The following is a 15,447-nucleotide window of genomic DNA, read 5'->3' as shown; positions in this document are numbered from 1 at the left end:
CAACTAATGATCTTGGTGAACCTGACCCAGAAGGTCGTACCCTTTCCTTCTCGATGCCTTCCCAGGGGATAGATTAGAGTCATCAATGGCTTCGAAACACATTTCTGCATCACGAACATTAATTACCTGAATCTTGGAGCGGCTGTTAGGATTTTTACCCAGAGCCTTATTTAAGTCTGGAAAAAAACAAAACATTTCGGCCATTTTCTGGTGGTTCTTTTTTTTCGTCATTGTTTTCCGTGTGAGGAAAATTGAGGTGCCAAGCCGTAAAAGTAGAAGATTTAGGTTCTGTACATTAACAGCTACAAAAAAAAGTAATATTATATTAATGAAATTACGGTCTGTTTCGTTCTTGACTCGATTCTCGAAATAAGCAAAATATGTAACGTGTCACTACACAAACTTCTATAGCGTATAGAGGTCATTAGGAAAAATAACTTTCCTTAGTAATGTGCTTCTCTTTGACGCCTCGTTTCGACGCTAGGAACCCCCGACAAACGCAATTTTATCCTGAATATATGCAACCGGGCCGCACGCTATCATGATTACCCTATTACGATAAATGAAGTGAATGACCGATCAAAAATAATTGGGTGCAATTGATATTTCGGAATAATGTTCATAGAAGGGTAATTTTGGTTTGAGTAAAATTTTCCAATATTATGAATTCTAGTTTACCAAAGTCTCGAGCGAGACCAAAAGTCCTGGATATTAATATATTACATAAAGTAGTATAATTATAAATATTAATATTTTCGTGTTTTTCGAATAGTTCTTGTAGAATTCGTCGTTCTTGTCAAAATGATGTTCATGGAATTTGTCGTCAAATCGTTGTCAATACAATTTATCGTTGTCAATAAAATTTGTCGTTATGAAAAAGTTTTCTGTGGAATTTGTCGTTGTCATAATGTTGTCCATAGAATTTGTCGTTATCAAAAAGTTTTCTGTAGAATTTATCGTTGACAAATAGGTTTTCTGCAGAATGTTTCGTTACGAAAGGTATCGTTTCTGCTTTATAAATGTGCGTCTCATTCTCTGCCTCCCAGAGATTCGTCTCGCTCTCGTCTCGCATTTTTGGCCGAGACCAATATTTGTGTAATCTCGGTACCATCTCGAAACAAAATAATGTTAAACAGTATTTAACGTCTTTACAAGAAGATGGCTTAATCAGGGAACCTAGAAAGTGTTCAGCTGGAGTGTTGCTGAAGAATCTTCCGTATTTTGTATTGTATTCACTGGAGAAAAAACAATATTTTAAAGAGCCGCTGCATTTAGTATTCCCTATCACACCATTCCACGCGTTTTGCATCATTGCTTCTTTGCGAAGAAAGTTCGACAACGATGCAGCAAAGTGTAATTGATTTTTCCATTGATTCGCTTGGAAGTCGACCACGGTTGAGGAGACCACGTAATTGCTCTTGACAACTTGGTTAATTTCAAGTTCACTGGATGAACCATTTAATTAAGTTTTTTCCATCACTAAATAATTGGATTTCATGAAGCTAAATAGTTTCTTCCGGTTTTGTTCAGTTCACTGTTGTCTTGTTATTTCTCAGAACGGCTCAGAATGTACCGTTTTTCTTACGGGATTTGCTGTAGAATGCGTTATCGCAAAATGATTTCTTAAAAGAATGTGTCGTCGCCATATGTGCTATGCAATATTTCAGTTTTCTAAAAAATATTTTCTACGGAATATTTTGTTGGACAAATTTACTGATGCAAAAGACACAGAATACTTAATTGAGGATGTTATATTCTGTGTAATTTTCCATTTTTTCGAAGAGTTTTTGTAGGATTTGTCGTTGCCGAAAGGTTTTCTGCAGGGTTTGTCGTTGTCGAAAGGATTTCTGTAGAATTTTTCGTTATCGAAATTTTCTGTAGAATTTTTCGTTGTCAAAATACTTCTTGCAGAATTTGTCGTCAAAAAATGTATTCCGTATAATTCGTCGTTGCTGTCAGAGATTCCAGAATTCGTTATTTAACAATATTATTGTGATTGTGCCAAATTTTCCTAAAAATTACACCGAATTATATTTAAAGCATGGAGATCCAAATACAGTTTTATTTTCTATATTTGCTCTTGATTCCGCCATCATTCTGTTAGTAGATATAGTAAGAAATACTTTTCGATTTTATTGAAGTTGATTTTGTAGTACACTGACTATGTTATCTTGCAAAGAGAGATGTCTTAAGTTCGAATACCAGAAAGACGTGGCTGTTCGAAGTACCTAGGTATATTCATTAACGACAGTAAAAATTGTATCTAAGCATGTATTTCTTCAACGTGTGTTCATGTATATTTTGCAATATTGCTGCAGGAACCGGCAAGAAATTGAAACTCGTTTTGCGGGGTGCAGCCGAATGCGAAGCGGGGAGGTTGGAATGTCGGGATCACAAAAGGGGAAGGGAGAGATATCGGGGCCACATAGGAGAAACAAGGCGGTTCCTCAGAGATGATAATATCAACAATATTAATGTCTTCTTTGTGGCATGTTCACGGAGTCCGACCAGGTCAGCTTGTCAGTGAAAACAGAGGAATGGTCTACGGGGCGGAGGAGGAAGAAGAAGGATATTGTTCCAGATGAATCTTACACGAATGTCAGCTGGAGTGTGTGTTTCCCTTGAAGCATGCAGTGACGTGCCAGGTAGTCCGGAAACGGCGGAATGGAATACGGTCAAGCTCTCGAAGAAATTTATCGTTGCAAGTGTTAATGATTGATGGGTACTTCAGCATTCAGGCTGCTTGCAGTGTCACGTAGATTAAGTAGAGGTCTTGTTATGTGAAAAGAATATATTTATCGCATCGCTGTTCAATTGCACGAGAGGGTGGGGTGAGGACATAATATCCTTATTTGGCAAGTCTTTCGTAAAAATTGAATGGGAAATGCAAGGAAAGTTGGATATAGAACTGAGGTAAGAAAAGGGTCATTACTCCACTTTTAAGCCATGTACAGCCCACCGCTCAGGAGAAGATCCCTGACGGAAGTCAAGTGACGTAGCGGCAGGCGACTCCACTATTAGGGTTGGGGGAGTGCACCCTGGGTCAGAAACAAGCGCTGTGGTCTCGCTGTAACCTTTAAGGCTTGATTGATTCACATCTACGCTCAAATCACTGTCCGCGCACGGTCGGGGGGTATCCACATTAGCGGTAAAGGTATGATCATCGTCAATCTGGTGTTGATTTCTTGACAGAGTACAACGATTTTTCTATTTTTAAAAAATAAAGAGCCTGCTGACTGTACTAACTACAATCTTTAAGATATTTTCAACGACGGAATTGGCTGTTACAGTACTGGCGTACGAAGCAGTTGGCAAAGAGAAAAATATAAAAATAGTTGCGAAAGCGGAGGACGTTTATTTACACTTACAATGTGCAAGTCTACAAATGTCAACAATGGTAAACATTACTTTGTCGGTCTAGGTTTGGCATGAAAATTCTCGGAATGATTGTTTCATATCGACACTGTTGATCATTTCTTTTATTCGAACGTTTCCGACACAACACGGCTAAATAATGTACAACTATTATAATTCTTACAACACCACGAAAAAAAAATCCCAAAGAAATCACAATTAAACACCCACGCAGAAGCACTTCCACAACGACAATGACCGCAGCGAAAGACTTCCTTCTACCCCAAAAATCTGCAAATAGACCGGTCTTCCCCTGTCCCTCTGCACGTCGTCTACCCTTATTTGGGGATCTTCTTGTGAGCGGTGAGCTTTACCTCCTTCCCATGAGAGTTCTTCACAGGAAACTGCATGAGAGTTCAAGGAGAATGTATACTTTGCAGAACCTCAGAATTCATTCTCAGGAAGGTTGATTTTTTTGTTTGAAGTCCACTTTATGCACATATAGGCTAATCGGGACTGGACCTACAGTTTAAAGTGGGATACGAACCACTATATGCCTTGGAAGCCGGGACCCCTTGATTTCAAGGCGACGATGTTGCGCCATATCGGGGAGACCCTCTTTCTCAGGATACGAGGTCATCTGAGACAGCCCAGGCACAATGAGACTTAATCGGCCCACTCCGGGGAACACCTCAGACTTGGAGCAAACTATAGAACACAGCAACCCAAAGGTTTTCCTTATATTCGTTTCAAATTCTTCGTACTTTAAAAAAAACGCTAAAGGAAAGAATTATGATATTAGTACTGAACAGTCAGTCCCATTTGTCAAAACTCCACCGATTCAATGCGCCAGAATACACGCACATCTTTTTTTCGTCGCCAATAATAATCTCTCAGTAAGTGAAAATCTACAGGTTAGTTCGTAACTTGGAAAATCACAGAATTACGTCATTACTAGAAATGACTTCCTAACACTTGAAGAACATTTTAAATGTCCAGCGTAGGCATAATAAGCTTTTGGTTTCATTACAAAGCAGAAAAATTGTGTAGCTTTCCAAATATCAGTCCATAAACTTATTTTTGAAGTTAATTATTATAAAAGGCTTCTTAGTGTAGCATATGAATATGAACCAATATCAGATCAGTTCGCCGTTGAGAGTGGGTGGAGAAGCCCAAGAATTTATTCGCCAAGAATGGTATTGAGGGAATGCAAAATATTCATAATACAGCAAAGATTTGGCGAATTTCTCAACTATGTAAGTTCCCTGCTTCAACTCCCTGTCTCTCTCTCTCTCTCCACTCGGAAATATTCGACCTAATAATCGAGCCCCCAACTCCACTTCTCCCCTCTCCCATCCCCCTTTTACCCTTTCAGGGGTAGAGGACCCTATGCCTCTTAAAACCCTTCTAAAATACTTGAACCACCCCCTTCCACAAACTGTCTCAACCGGATTTTCCCCTTTCAGTTCATCGTACCGGATCACGATCGCAGACTAATCATATCCGGGAGATTGGTCTTATCGGAACGGATATTTCTTTTTAATTAAAAATAGAGTATTAAAAAAATGTAGGAGAGGTCAGTGTATTCTAGGAACATTGGGGTCGTATTAATCCGTGGGGGGTGATTGCACATTCCAAACGTGGATGTCTGCTTATGCTACGGCATAGTCTGAAAATGTTTAGCATACTTAGGATATCTAGGATTTTAATTAAATGGCCATTATTGAAAAGGGGGGAGGTAGACTCCTCATTCTCTATCGTCGTCCTCGAGCACTTTATTTGGACGTTTAAGATTGGGGGAGGAAAAGGGTTTGCTCTTTCAGTTGAGATTGACTGAACGGGATGAAACTTTTTGCTTCCACGACTAGGTTTAATCTTCTCGGTAAGCTACGTAATCTTATATGCACATACCGTTATATATATTTAACGTTGTTTCTTAACAAGTTCTTCATGCTTGCATGTATCATCTGCATACAGAAGGTTACGGGTTCTTTTTATATCTCTGTCGAAATATACTGGTACTTACATCTGCATGTAAACGTGCAGGTTCGATTAAGTACCCAGCTGCATGATCAGATGCAATTATCTCTGATTACATGAACAAGGAGAAAGGGGATAGAAACACGCAGGCAGAAAAGGAGGGAAACACTAAGAGGAGAGAAGGAAAGACTTGAAGAATGAAGGGGAACGTTACAGACAGGTGAGAATTGAAGAGAAAGAAACGGGGAGAGGGTGGGAAAAGAAAAATACAGACGAGAGAGAGGTGTAAGGGAGGAAGATAGAGACAGGAGAGTCGTGAAGAATGGAAGAGAGACACAGAATATGAAACTGAGAATGAATGGGAAAGATACGGACAGAAGGAGAAACTGGTAGAATGCAAAGGAAAGATACAAACAAAGAGGAGGCGGAAGGGAAGAGAAAAATACAGAAAGAGAGGGAAGGGAAGAGAAAGGGGATAGAAAGACGCAGGCAGAGAGAGGGCGGAAGGCAAGACAAAGACAGAAAGTGAGACGGTGGAAGGGAAGATTTGATTTGATTGATTGATTTGATTGACTTGCTTAATTTTACGTCGTTTTTTATGCCACTTTTGGCTAATTTGCTAAGATGGGGATGAGTGATGATGAATGGACACTCACAAACATACATACCCGGACCAGGATTCGAACCCGGGACCCGGTAGAAGGGAAGAGAAAGATACAAACCGAAAGAGAGAGAGAGAGAGAGAGTGGAAAGGAAGAGAAAGATACAGACAGAAAGATAGAGAAGGGAAGATCAAGATAGACAAAGTGAGACGGTACAAGAGAAGAGAAAAAAATTCAAACCGAAAGAGAGAGGGTGGAAGGGAAGAGAAAGATACAGACAGAAAGTGAGACGGTAGAAGGAAAAGAATGATACAGACAGAAAGAGAGGGTGAAGGAGAAGAGAAAGATACAGGCAGAAAGAAAGATGGCGGAAAGGAAACGGAAGATACAAAGAGATCTAAGGTGCAAGAGGCAGATATAAAAGAAGGACTTTTAATTCAATGGAAGCGTCACACTGTAAATTGTTCGCGACAACCATTCATAATGCGCAGCTCTTCGTGGATGTATCCGATTCAAATCGTGTGCAATGGCATGTGAACTTCTCTCCCTAGACATCACTTTGATCTCGATGCATTACCAATGCCCTAAACAAATTTAAAGGCATTTTTCTAACACCTCGAAAAAGAGCAAATGGGTACAAGAATTCAGTCATAACTTTTTACTGGTTAAAGACATGTCGAAAAAACCTTTACCATTGCATTTCTAGTGAAATTCTAGCCTGATTTGATATATCATATCACCCCCTTCTTATTTAAAATTCTGAAGTTGAATTCAAGATGTCGGACATCAAGATGGAGGAGAGCTGAAGGTACACACATACAGAGAGAGAGAGAGAGAGAGAGATACAAGAAGAAGAGAAGAAAGAGAAACTAGAGATACAGGGAAGGAGGGAGAGAAGCGTACACGTGCGGAGGGAGAGGGGGAGTAAGGTATACAACTTTCGAACTAGCATATGATAAATATACAATTAGCTACCTATTAAACGGTGAGCTAATATACCCTACCTTTGATAACAGTTCCAAGGGAAACCCTCCGGCTGAAAGAACAATAAAAAGAAGAAAAGCAGTTTTTCCATCGGTACCTTAAATTAAGGTTGGTACCAATTTGTGACGATAAATGTCAACAATCAATCACCAGCCACCAGGTCCGAAAAATTAGGAACGCGATCGATTTCAAAAGCAAAGAAACTGGGGTGGGTATTTCCTTTTTGCAGACCCTTCTAGTACGAAAAAAATACACCAAAACCAGACATGTACCAGTAGGTACCAAGCTCAAAATTATATACACTGTCATTGTGAAACAGGTTTGGAGCTCAGTTTCGCTAAAGGGCACACGATCTCTGATCGGTTTTTGCTTTTTTCCAAAACCTGCTATGGTTTCCGCTGGTGTGCCGCCACGTGGAAGGATCATTTCGGTATTGGTAGTGAAGCGCAGATCCTGTGAGCTGAAAGGACAAGACCAGAATGCGAGAGCAACCTCTCATTCATCAAGAAGCCATCCCTTTGCATTTGTGGAAACTGAAGTAATTAAGATGCCAGAGGATCTTGAAACTTGAGACGCTCATTCACTTTTATCAGCTGCGTCGTTTCCTCTGGCGTTATGTTATTTCAGATCATTTTTCAGTTCTAATGACGTTGATTGTCTTTTCTTGAAGCACGGAAGTTAATTAGGGCAACAATCATAAGTCAAGGAAGTTGCCTTTTTTTTTTTGTCGTCTTGGAAGCCGGCAAGTGAATGGGTAGAAGTATTGTGACTGAGGATTGGGTATGTGCAAAGGACGACGGTTGCACATGCTGGAAAATTTCATCGACCGATGTTCTCCAGTGAACCAAGTCAGATTGGGAGGGAGGGGGAGGGGGAGCATGAACTCTGATCTAACCCGGTTGATCACCCTACAGCAATCCTTTTGAGTTAGGTTCGTAGGAAACCTTCATGCAGAAGTTAAGGGACAATGGTTGTTCAATCAGAACTGAAGAGTGACAACGGTTGCTCAAACAGAATTTTGCCGGGGCAAGATCGTTCTAATGAGAAATTTTGTCAGGGACAATGATCGTTCAGAAGTAATTTTACCAAGACTAAAAGGTTATTCAAATATAATTTTACCCTTGACAAATGGAATTTTAACGAGGACAAAAGTCGTCCAAATGCAAGTTTACCCTTGACAAAGGTCGTCCAAATGCAAATTTACCCTTCATTTACCCTCGACAAAGGTTGTTCAAATGAAATTTTAACGGGGACAAAGGTTGTTCAAATGAAATTTTAACGGGGGCAGAGGTTGTTCAAATGAAATTTTAACGGGGACAGAGGTTGTTCAAATGGAATTTCAACGGGGACAAAGGTCGTTCAAATGGAGTTGTTCAAATGAAATTTTAACGGGGACAGAGGTTGTTCAAATGGAATTTCAACGGGGACAAAGGTCGTTCAAATGGAATTTCAACCGGGACAAAGGTCGTTCAAATGGAATTTCAACGGGGACAAAGGTCGTTCAAATGGAATTTCAACGGGGACAAAGGTCGTTCAAATGGAATTTCAACGGGGACAAAGGTCGTTCAAATGGAATTTCAACGGGGACAAAGGTCGTTCAAATGGAATTTCAACGGGGACAAAGGTCGTTCAAATGGAATTTCAACGGGGACAAAGGTCGTTCAAATGGAATTTCAACGGGGACAAAGGTCGTTCAAATGGAATTTCAACGGGGACAAAGGTCGTTCAAATGGAATTTCAACGGGGACAAAGGTCGTTCAAATGGAATTTTAACGGGGACAAAGGTCGTTCAATGGAATTTTAACGGGAACAAAGGCTGTTCAAATGAAATTTTAGCAGGTACAATAGGATTGTATCAGGGGTAAAGCTTGCTCAAATAGAATTTCATCAGGGATAAGAGTTCAACGGAATTTTACCGAGTACGAAAACTGTTCAAACAGAATTATAGCAAGATAGACACGAAAAGCATTTCTTATGCCCTGTATAAATCTGTGGCTTTTACAGGATTTAGCACTACAGAGGATCTACTCCTTGGTGAGAGTAATCACCAAGGCAACCTGAATATTTTTACCCACAACAGAAAAATCTATAGAGAAATGTTAATTGACCAATAAACTTTTCATGACTCCACAATGACTAGGAAAAGGAAAGCTGGAGATCACGCCGTAACGAGCGTGCATGCTTGGAACGTGTGAAGTTTCGTCGTGACGCAGTTTAGTGTCGTAAGGGCAGTTTTTGAGGAGTTGACCAAAGAACGTGAAAGGCATGCACATCTGAAGGAATGGCCCGATTAAGATGCATTTTCTCAGCTGCAGTTACGTGTGCATTCAGTTCACGAAATGGCATCCGTGCAGAGATGAAATGCATAGATGTTTATATAGAGAGAAATTAAACTATTTACAAAATGGTACATAGCGGTAATGCGTATATAGGCAATAGCTTTGCGTTTTGTCGCATTAGTCAATAGTTATGTCCCGTATATTGACTAATGTATGTGTGGGACTATACTACTTTTTACTTACCAGAAAATTTTAGGAATAGGCTTCATTGTCTCTTTAGCTGTTTGTTCTTTCAGTATTTCACCAGTTCTTTAGTTTCAATCAGTGGCGGCGATTAGGGGAGGCGAAGGGGGCAGTTGCCCTCCCCAGTTCTTGCCACTTTCCCCCCCGCACTATGTTAAACCTCATCTACGAGGGAACGTAAACTGTCCTTGCCCTCCCCCGCCAGTTTTGGAACCCAATCGACGCCACTGGTTTGAATTATTACGGACTTCTGGTCATGCGGTCATCATTTATACTTAACAATTCCTCATTTCCCTTTCAACTTGATTAGGTGAAACAAATAACTGTTTCACCTAAAATGGCGGACAAGTGTCCAATTAGATAATGTAGTGCGGATGATAAACCATTAGGCGAAACGGGATGTTCTCGATATTATAGGTGTAAATTTATGGCATGATGATATATCTCTTATTTTTCCGTACATTCCTACTGAGATCTACAAGAACTACATGTTGAGATGTGTTAAGTCATATAATTAACTGCTCATTTCTCCACATGATTAGTTGAAATAATACACGTAGTTTGTCTGAATGAAAAAAAGAATATGGCTGTGTACCTAAGAATTTTATAATTCACACATAATTTCATTTCAATCACAGTAATTTATGTTAATTATTATAAATTCGTTGAAGCAACATGATAATTTCAGACTGAAACAGAGTTTTTTGAGGGGGCATCACTATTTTGTAGGAAAATGTGTGTCCTTTGCCCCCCCTGAAAAAAAATACCTTGCTTGCCACTCCCTGTAAAAAATCTTGCGGACGTCCATGAACTTTACCATTTAAAATTGTAAATAACATAGGCATAACACTGACAACATTTTATTTATTTACAACATGACCAGTATAATGCGGATAATCTTTCTAGATTGTGAATAATTTCATTTAAAACTTACCAAAATATGCGTGCTTGTTTTTTCATAACATTACCAGGTAAAATAGGCAATGCATATGGTTTTTCAAGAAGATTTAAATGTGTGTGGTAATATTGATAACATTCTTCGCGAGACAACTGACTTCAGTATTACAGGTGTTGTTAGATAGGATAAACCATCTTTATAAAGAACTGAATCATATTTTCTTTTTGCTTTGTTAACAGGCCGGGGAAACTAAACGCCTCAAGCAAAATTATTTCTTATATTAGGCGTGTCTAATATTATTTATCCTTTCTGTTTACAGGTATTAAACCTAGGAACGAAGATAGCAAAAACATGGTTTTAACAGGAGTGTCGTCACCCACGGACGTTTTCTGTAGTGTTCCCGGACGATTGTCTCTGCTCAGTTCCACCTCCAAATACAAAGTGACCGTCGGCGAAGTCCAGCGACGTCTTTCTCCGCCGGAGTGCCTCAACGCATCGTTGCTCGGCGGCGTTCTACGGCGGTGAGTACTCACGCTTCATTATTTACCATTGTGTATAGTTTAACCCTTGAACGACCGCCCGTCACCTATAGGTGACAAGATGCCTTTGAGTGTAGTATCTGACTTTTGGGACATACTGTGACTCTGTTTTGTTCGGATATACATGTTTTTAGTTCTGCATGCGTCTTGAGGTATGTGATAAACAACCAGTAAGGTTTAATTTCATTTGGGTTATATGGGGGGGGGTCATCCCTCCGAAAATATCGTTACATTAATAAAAAAAAAAATATCGTTATTTTCTCAGTTCTAGGATTTGTAATGGCACTATTACCAAGGGAAGGAACGCACTAAAATAATAATTTTGCACATTTACGTCGCGGTGTCGCTGCGTGGGAGCACGCCCATTTTCAAATTTCGTAAAAAAGAAAACTAGTTTTCTTCTTCTACCCGATAACGGAAAATTAGGTTTTTATGTCATAGGCTTGTTCGATTTTCTGTGCACACACATTGTATAGCGTTTTGGATCTCAATTTAAACTGTAGGTCCATTACCTATTACTAATAAGGGATAAGGAGAGGAGAACGATTTACAAAAAACAGTAAGAAAAATATCTTCTCTCGTGTAAGTATGTAAAAAAGAAAGATTATGTTAAAATGCATTAAAATTACATGAAACCCCCATAAAAATGCAATATTCAGTAAAATAGACAAACATTTTTAAAAAATCCCCCATCCCCATCATAGATGCTTTCTTTAGCTCACTTTTGTTATAAAACCCAAGATCATCTAATTGTGCAACGTATTGGTCCTTCACAAAGTATGACGCAAATGCATAAACATTCCAGCCTTATCTATTGGCCTTTCAGAACAAGTGGACTTAAAACATTCATATTTCTATTGGGCAGAGATTTCAGGTAATGATAAAATTCCCAAGGCAATACACGATCCAAGATGGCATTATCAAGATAGAGAGGAATTTGTATGAATTTCAGCGTTTTTCCCCCCATAAGTCAGTGATGACGTCAATGTACTCATGTCGTACAATAATTGCATCATTGATTAGAACCTTAGTATGGTATTGATGGCAATAAAGAGCGTAACACAAAAATATAACGAAACGCCATTGTTGCTCATCGCTAATCCATGTTCTTGAGAGACAGAAAAGGTGCATTTGCATAACCTGAAAAATTAAACGCCAGTACCAACACAGTTCAGAAACCAGAGTGCCATTTTGAAAGTCGTTGCCCAACCTTCTCCCAGCATCTGACGAGAACCCACATCCTCAAACATGAAAGGGACTGTCCACATGACGGTATAATTTATTTTTTGGCTCTCCCGAAGAGCTCCTCTGCCCCAGCTTATTACAACCATAATTACAATGGGGCGTGTACACCACCACCTTCAGAGTGGACAGGCGAAGAGGAAAATACCTGGCTGCTTGTGTACTCAATCATAGACGCCATTGTTACTGCAACAAAGGAAGCACTTCTTGTGCTCGACAAGGATTTTTTTTAAAGATGCAAAATATTAAGCTGTTCCTTGATTGTTTGCCACAAGTTGAGAAATGGGTTTTTGTGTGCTCCACAAACACATTCTTCCCTCAGCTTCGTTCAGTGTTGCCAAGCCACGGAAGGTATAGAACCAGAAGACGAACATGAATTGGAAAACTCAAGCTTCAATGTGCACATTCTTAGCCGAATGGAGATTAGATAAGTGGTGCCACTTGGCCCTTGCGAAAAAGTAATGCCAGTGTCTGGAACACAAACGCTCACCACAGCACGCTTCTCTTAGCTGCTATACTTAGCGCCCTGTTGAGAAATTTATGTGATACAGTTGCAGCAGTAAAAGGAATTCCACATTCATCTAGCTGTTGTAGTTGTATCAGTAGCTACAAGCAATTCCTGTGATGTTCAGATGAACATTTCTTTAGCTGTTGTAGTTGTAGCAGTAGCTATATGGAATTCCTCTGATGTTCAGATGAACATTTATCTAGCTGTTGTAGTTATAGCAGTAGCTACAAGCAATTCCTGTGATGTTCAGATGAATATTTCTCTAGCTGTTGTAGCAGTAGCTACAGGGAATTCCTGTGACGTTCAGATGAACATTTCTCTAGCTGTTGTAGCAGTAGCTATAAGAAATTCCTGTGATGTTCAGAAGAACATTTCTCTAGGTGTTGTAGTTGTAGCAGTAACTACAAGGAATTGCTGTGATGTTTAGATGAGCATTTCTCTGTCAGTTGTAGCAGTAGCTATATAGAATTCCTGTGATGTTCAGAAGAACATTTTTCTACCTGTTGTAGTTGTAGCAGTAACTACAAGGAATTCCTGTGATGTTCAGATGAACATTTCTGTAGTTCTTGTACTTGTAGCAGTAGCTATAAGGAATCCCTGCGATGTGCAGATTTTTCTAGCTGCTGTAGCGGTAGATACAGGGAATTTCTGTGATGTTGAGATGGATAATTCTTGGGTTGTTACAGTTGCATTAGTGCAAGAGTTATTGTGATGTTCAAATAAGCATTTCTCTAGCTGTTGGGAGTTGCAGAACTACAAGGAATTGCTGTGATGTTCAGCTGAGTGTTTTATAGATGCAGCAGTTTGAGAATTCCGCTGATTTTGAGATGGACATTTCTCTAAGGTTTTTTAATATAAGGAAACCTTGTGGTGTGAACATACAAAGATTTTATCTTCAGTTCTATTTTGAGTTGGTGTTGGGCAGACATTCACAAGTATCGTGTGAGTGAGTCTTCTCCAGTCTTTTACCTTAAGCACGAAACCAAGGAAATTGATGACCGTAGGATCAATAGTTGAACACTAAGCTCTTGTGTGGAGATGCCTCGTCTCTCTCTCTCTCGTTCGTATGTCACTTTGAAGGCAGGGAAGAGGGGGACCCACTCAAGATGAGTCACTGGGGATGATAACCGGTGCAACCGACCGAGAGAAATCTCATCCATTGCAGATAATTGAAAAATCTCCTGACCCCTGGCGGAAAGGTGAGGGCTGCTCTCGACTGAAGCAGTCGACACGTTACCTCTGAGGGAGTATTCAACTCAAGCATCATTTCACGCAATTTTCATCCCGTAATTAAGGTCACCGGAATGAAACTGCTGTGGATGACCAAACAATTTGTACGTTTGTTTACTTATTTTAGTGCTCTGGGCATGAGTTTTTCGAATTGAAATGATGAAGTGTTAATTCCAGCTAGATTTGGACTCCCCAGGCTAATGATCAACCACAAAGTGGATTCAATGTTGCTTCAGTAGTGCGAGATTTAAGTAAAGCCTTTGAAATGTTGTGGTTTTCTCGGTAATAGAAACATTTTTAAAATTGATGCGAAATACAGGGTGATTATAAAGTCCCTTAACATTTTTGGGAAATCTGAGACTAATAACAAAATAAATGGTACTACAGTACAGAAGAGGCACCAAAACACAAGATTAACGCTTTTCCACATGACCTCTACAGAAGTAACACTTTTCCACATGACCTCCACAAAATTAACACTTTTTCACATGACCTCCATCAATTTAAAAAACAAGTGTCCCAACGGGACCAGGTAGCATTAAACACCTTCTCCATCCTTCTCCAGGGATCATCTCGCATGCATTTCGTATGCGTTCTATCAGCACTGTGAGATGGCAACCTTAGTTTGTAGACCTTCTCTTTGATAAAACGCCAAGCAAAGAAATCCAGTGGGTTAAGGTCAGGTGAACGGGATGCCCACATTCGAAGAAATCTTCTTCGTATCCACCTGTTGGGAAAGGTGGTGTTGAGGTACTCTCAAACAGTGGTTTCGAAGTGGGGCGGTGCACCGTCTTGTTGGAAGACCACTGTACCAAGGATGCCATCATGCAACAACTACGGCTCTAGGAAGAGTTGTAACATATCGAGGAAAGTGCCTCCATTGAGTGTTTGTTCCACAAACATGAATGGCCCATAGACTTTTTGCTTGGTCATGCCGAGCCAGACATTCTCTTTCGGAGTGTCCCTATGTGGAGATCATGTGAAAAAGCGTTAATTTTGTGTTTTGGTGTCTCTTCTGTACTGTAGTACCATTTATTTTGTTATTAGTCGCCGATATCCCAAAAATGTCAAGGGACTTTATAATCACCCTGTATTACAAACCTAAATAATAGATATATATTAACATTTATGTATTGACATAAATGGTAGTATGATTGAATTGTTATGCACAGATAGGCTAATATGGACTGGACTTACAGTTTAAAGTGGGATCCGAACCACTGACTCCTTGATTAGACGGCAACGACGTTACCACTGGGTCATCAGGGAGGCCCCATAAATGGTAGTACTAACTAATAGATAACTATAAAACTCGATCGCAAATAACCAATCCATTCCATGCTTCAGGAATTAAGAAAGAGGTGTTGAAATGGAAAATCGAGAAATTGAAGTGAATATCGCTCATTGCACAAGTGAAGAAATTCCTAAGTCAGTATGACAGCCACCTTCCGGACTCGAGTGCTTGCATACGTATTGTTTTGTGGCATAGTATAGTAAATGAGTTTGTTTGAGTTTGTGTTTTAAGTCCACTTTGTGCACAGTAAGGCTAATCGGGACTGGGCTTACAGTTTAAAGTGGAATCCGAACC

General features: G+C 39.8%; 1 protein-coding gene across 7 annotated transcripts in view; it reads left to right on the top strand.

Moving 5' to 3' along the window:
* The window catches only part of TfAP-2 (transcription factor AP-2), a 497,362-nt gene that overhangs the window by 378,395 nt on the left and 103,520 nt on the right, over positions 1–15,447 (top strand). For all 7 annotated transcript variants that reach the window (XM_083113497.1, XM_083113491.1, XM_083113493.1 and 4 more), the window contains one exon: positions 10,660–10,861. In XM_083113497.1, coding sequence (XP_082969623.1) covers positions 10,660–10,861 — 202 coding nt within the window. The remainder of the gene's footprint in view (positions 1–10,659; positions 10,862–15,447) is intronic.

The sequence above is a fragment of the Lepisma saccharinum genome, chromosome 27, assembly GCF_977018435.1.
Source record: "Lepisma saccharinum chromosome 27, izLepSacc3.1, whole genome shotgun sequence".
Taxonomy (NCBI): domain Eukaryota; kingdom Metazoa; phylum Arthropoda; class Insecta; order Zygentoma; family Lepismatidae; genus Lepisma; species Lepisma saccharinum.
Note: the sequence above shows the minus strand (reverse complement) of the source record. Positions and strands in the feature narration are given on the sequence as shown.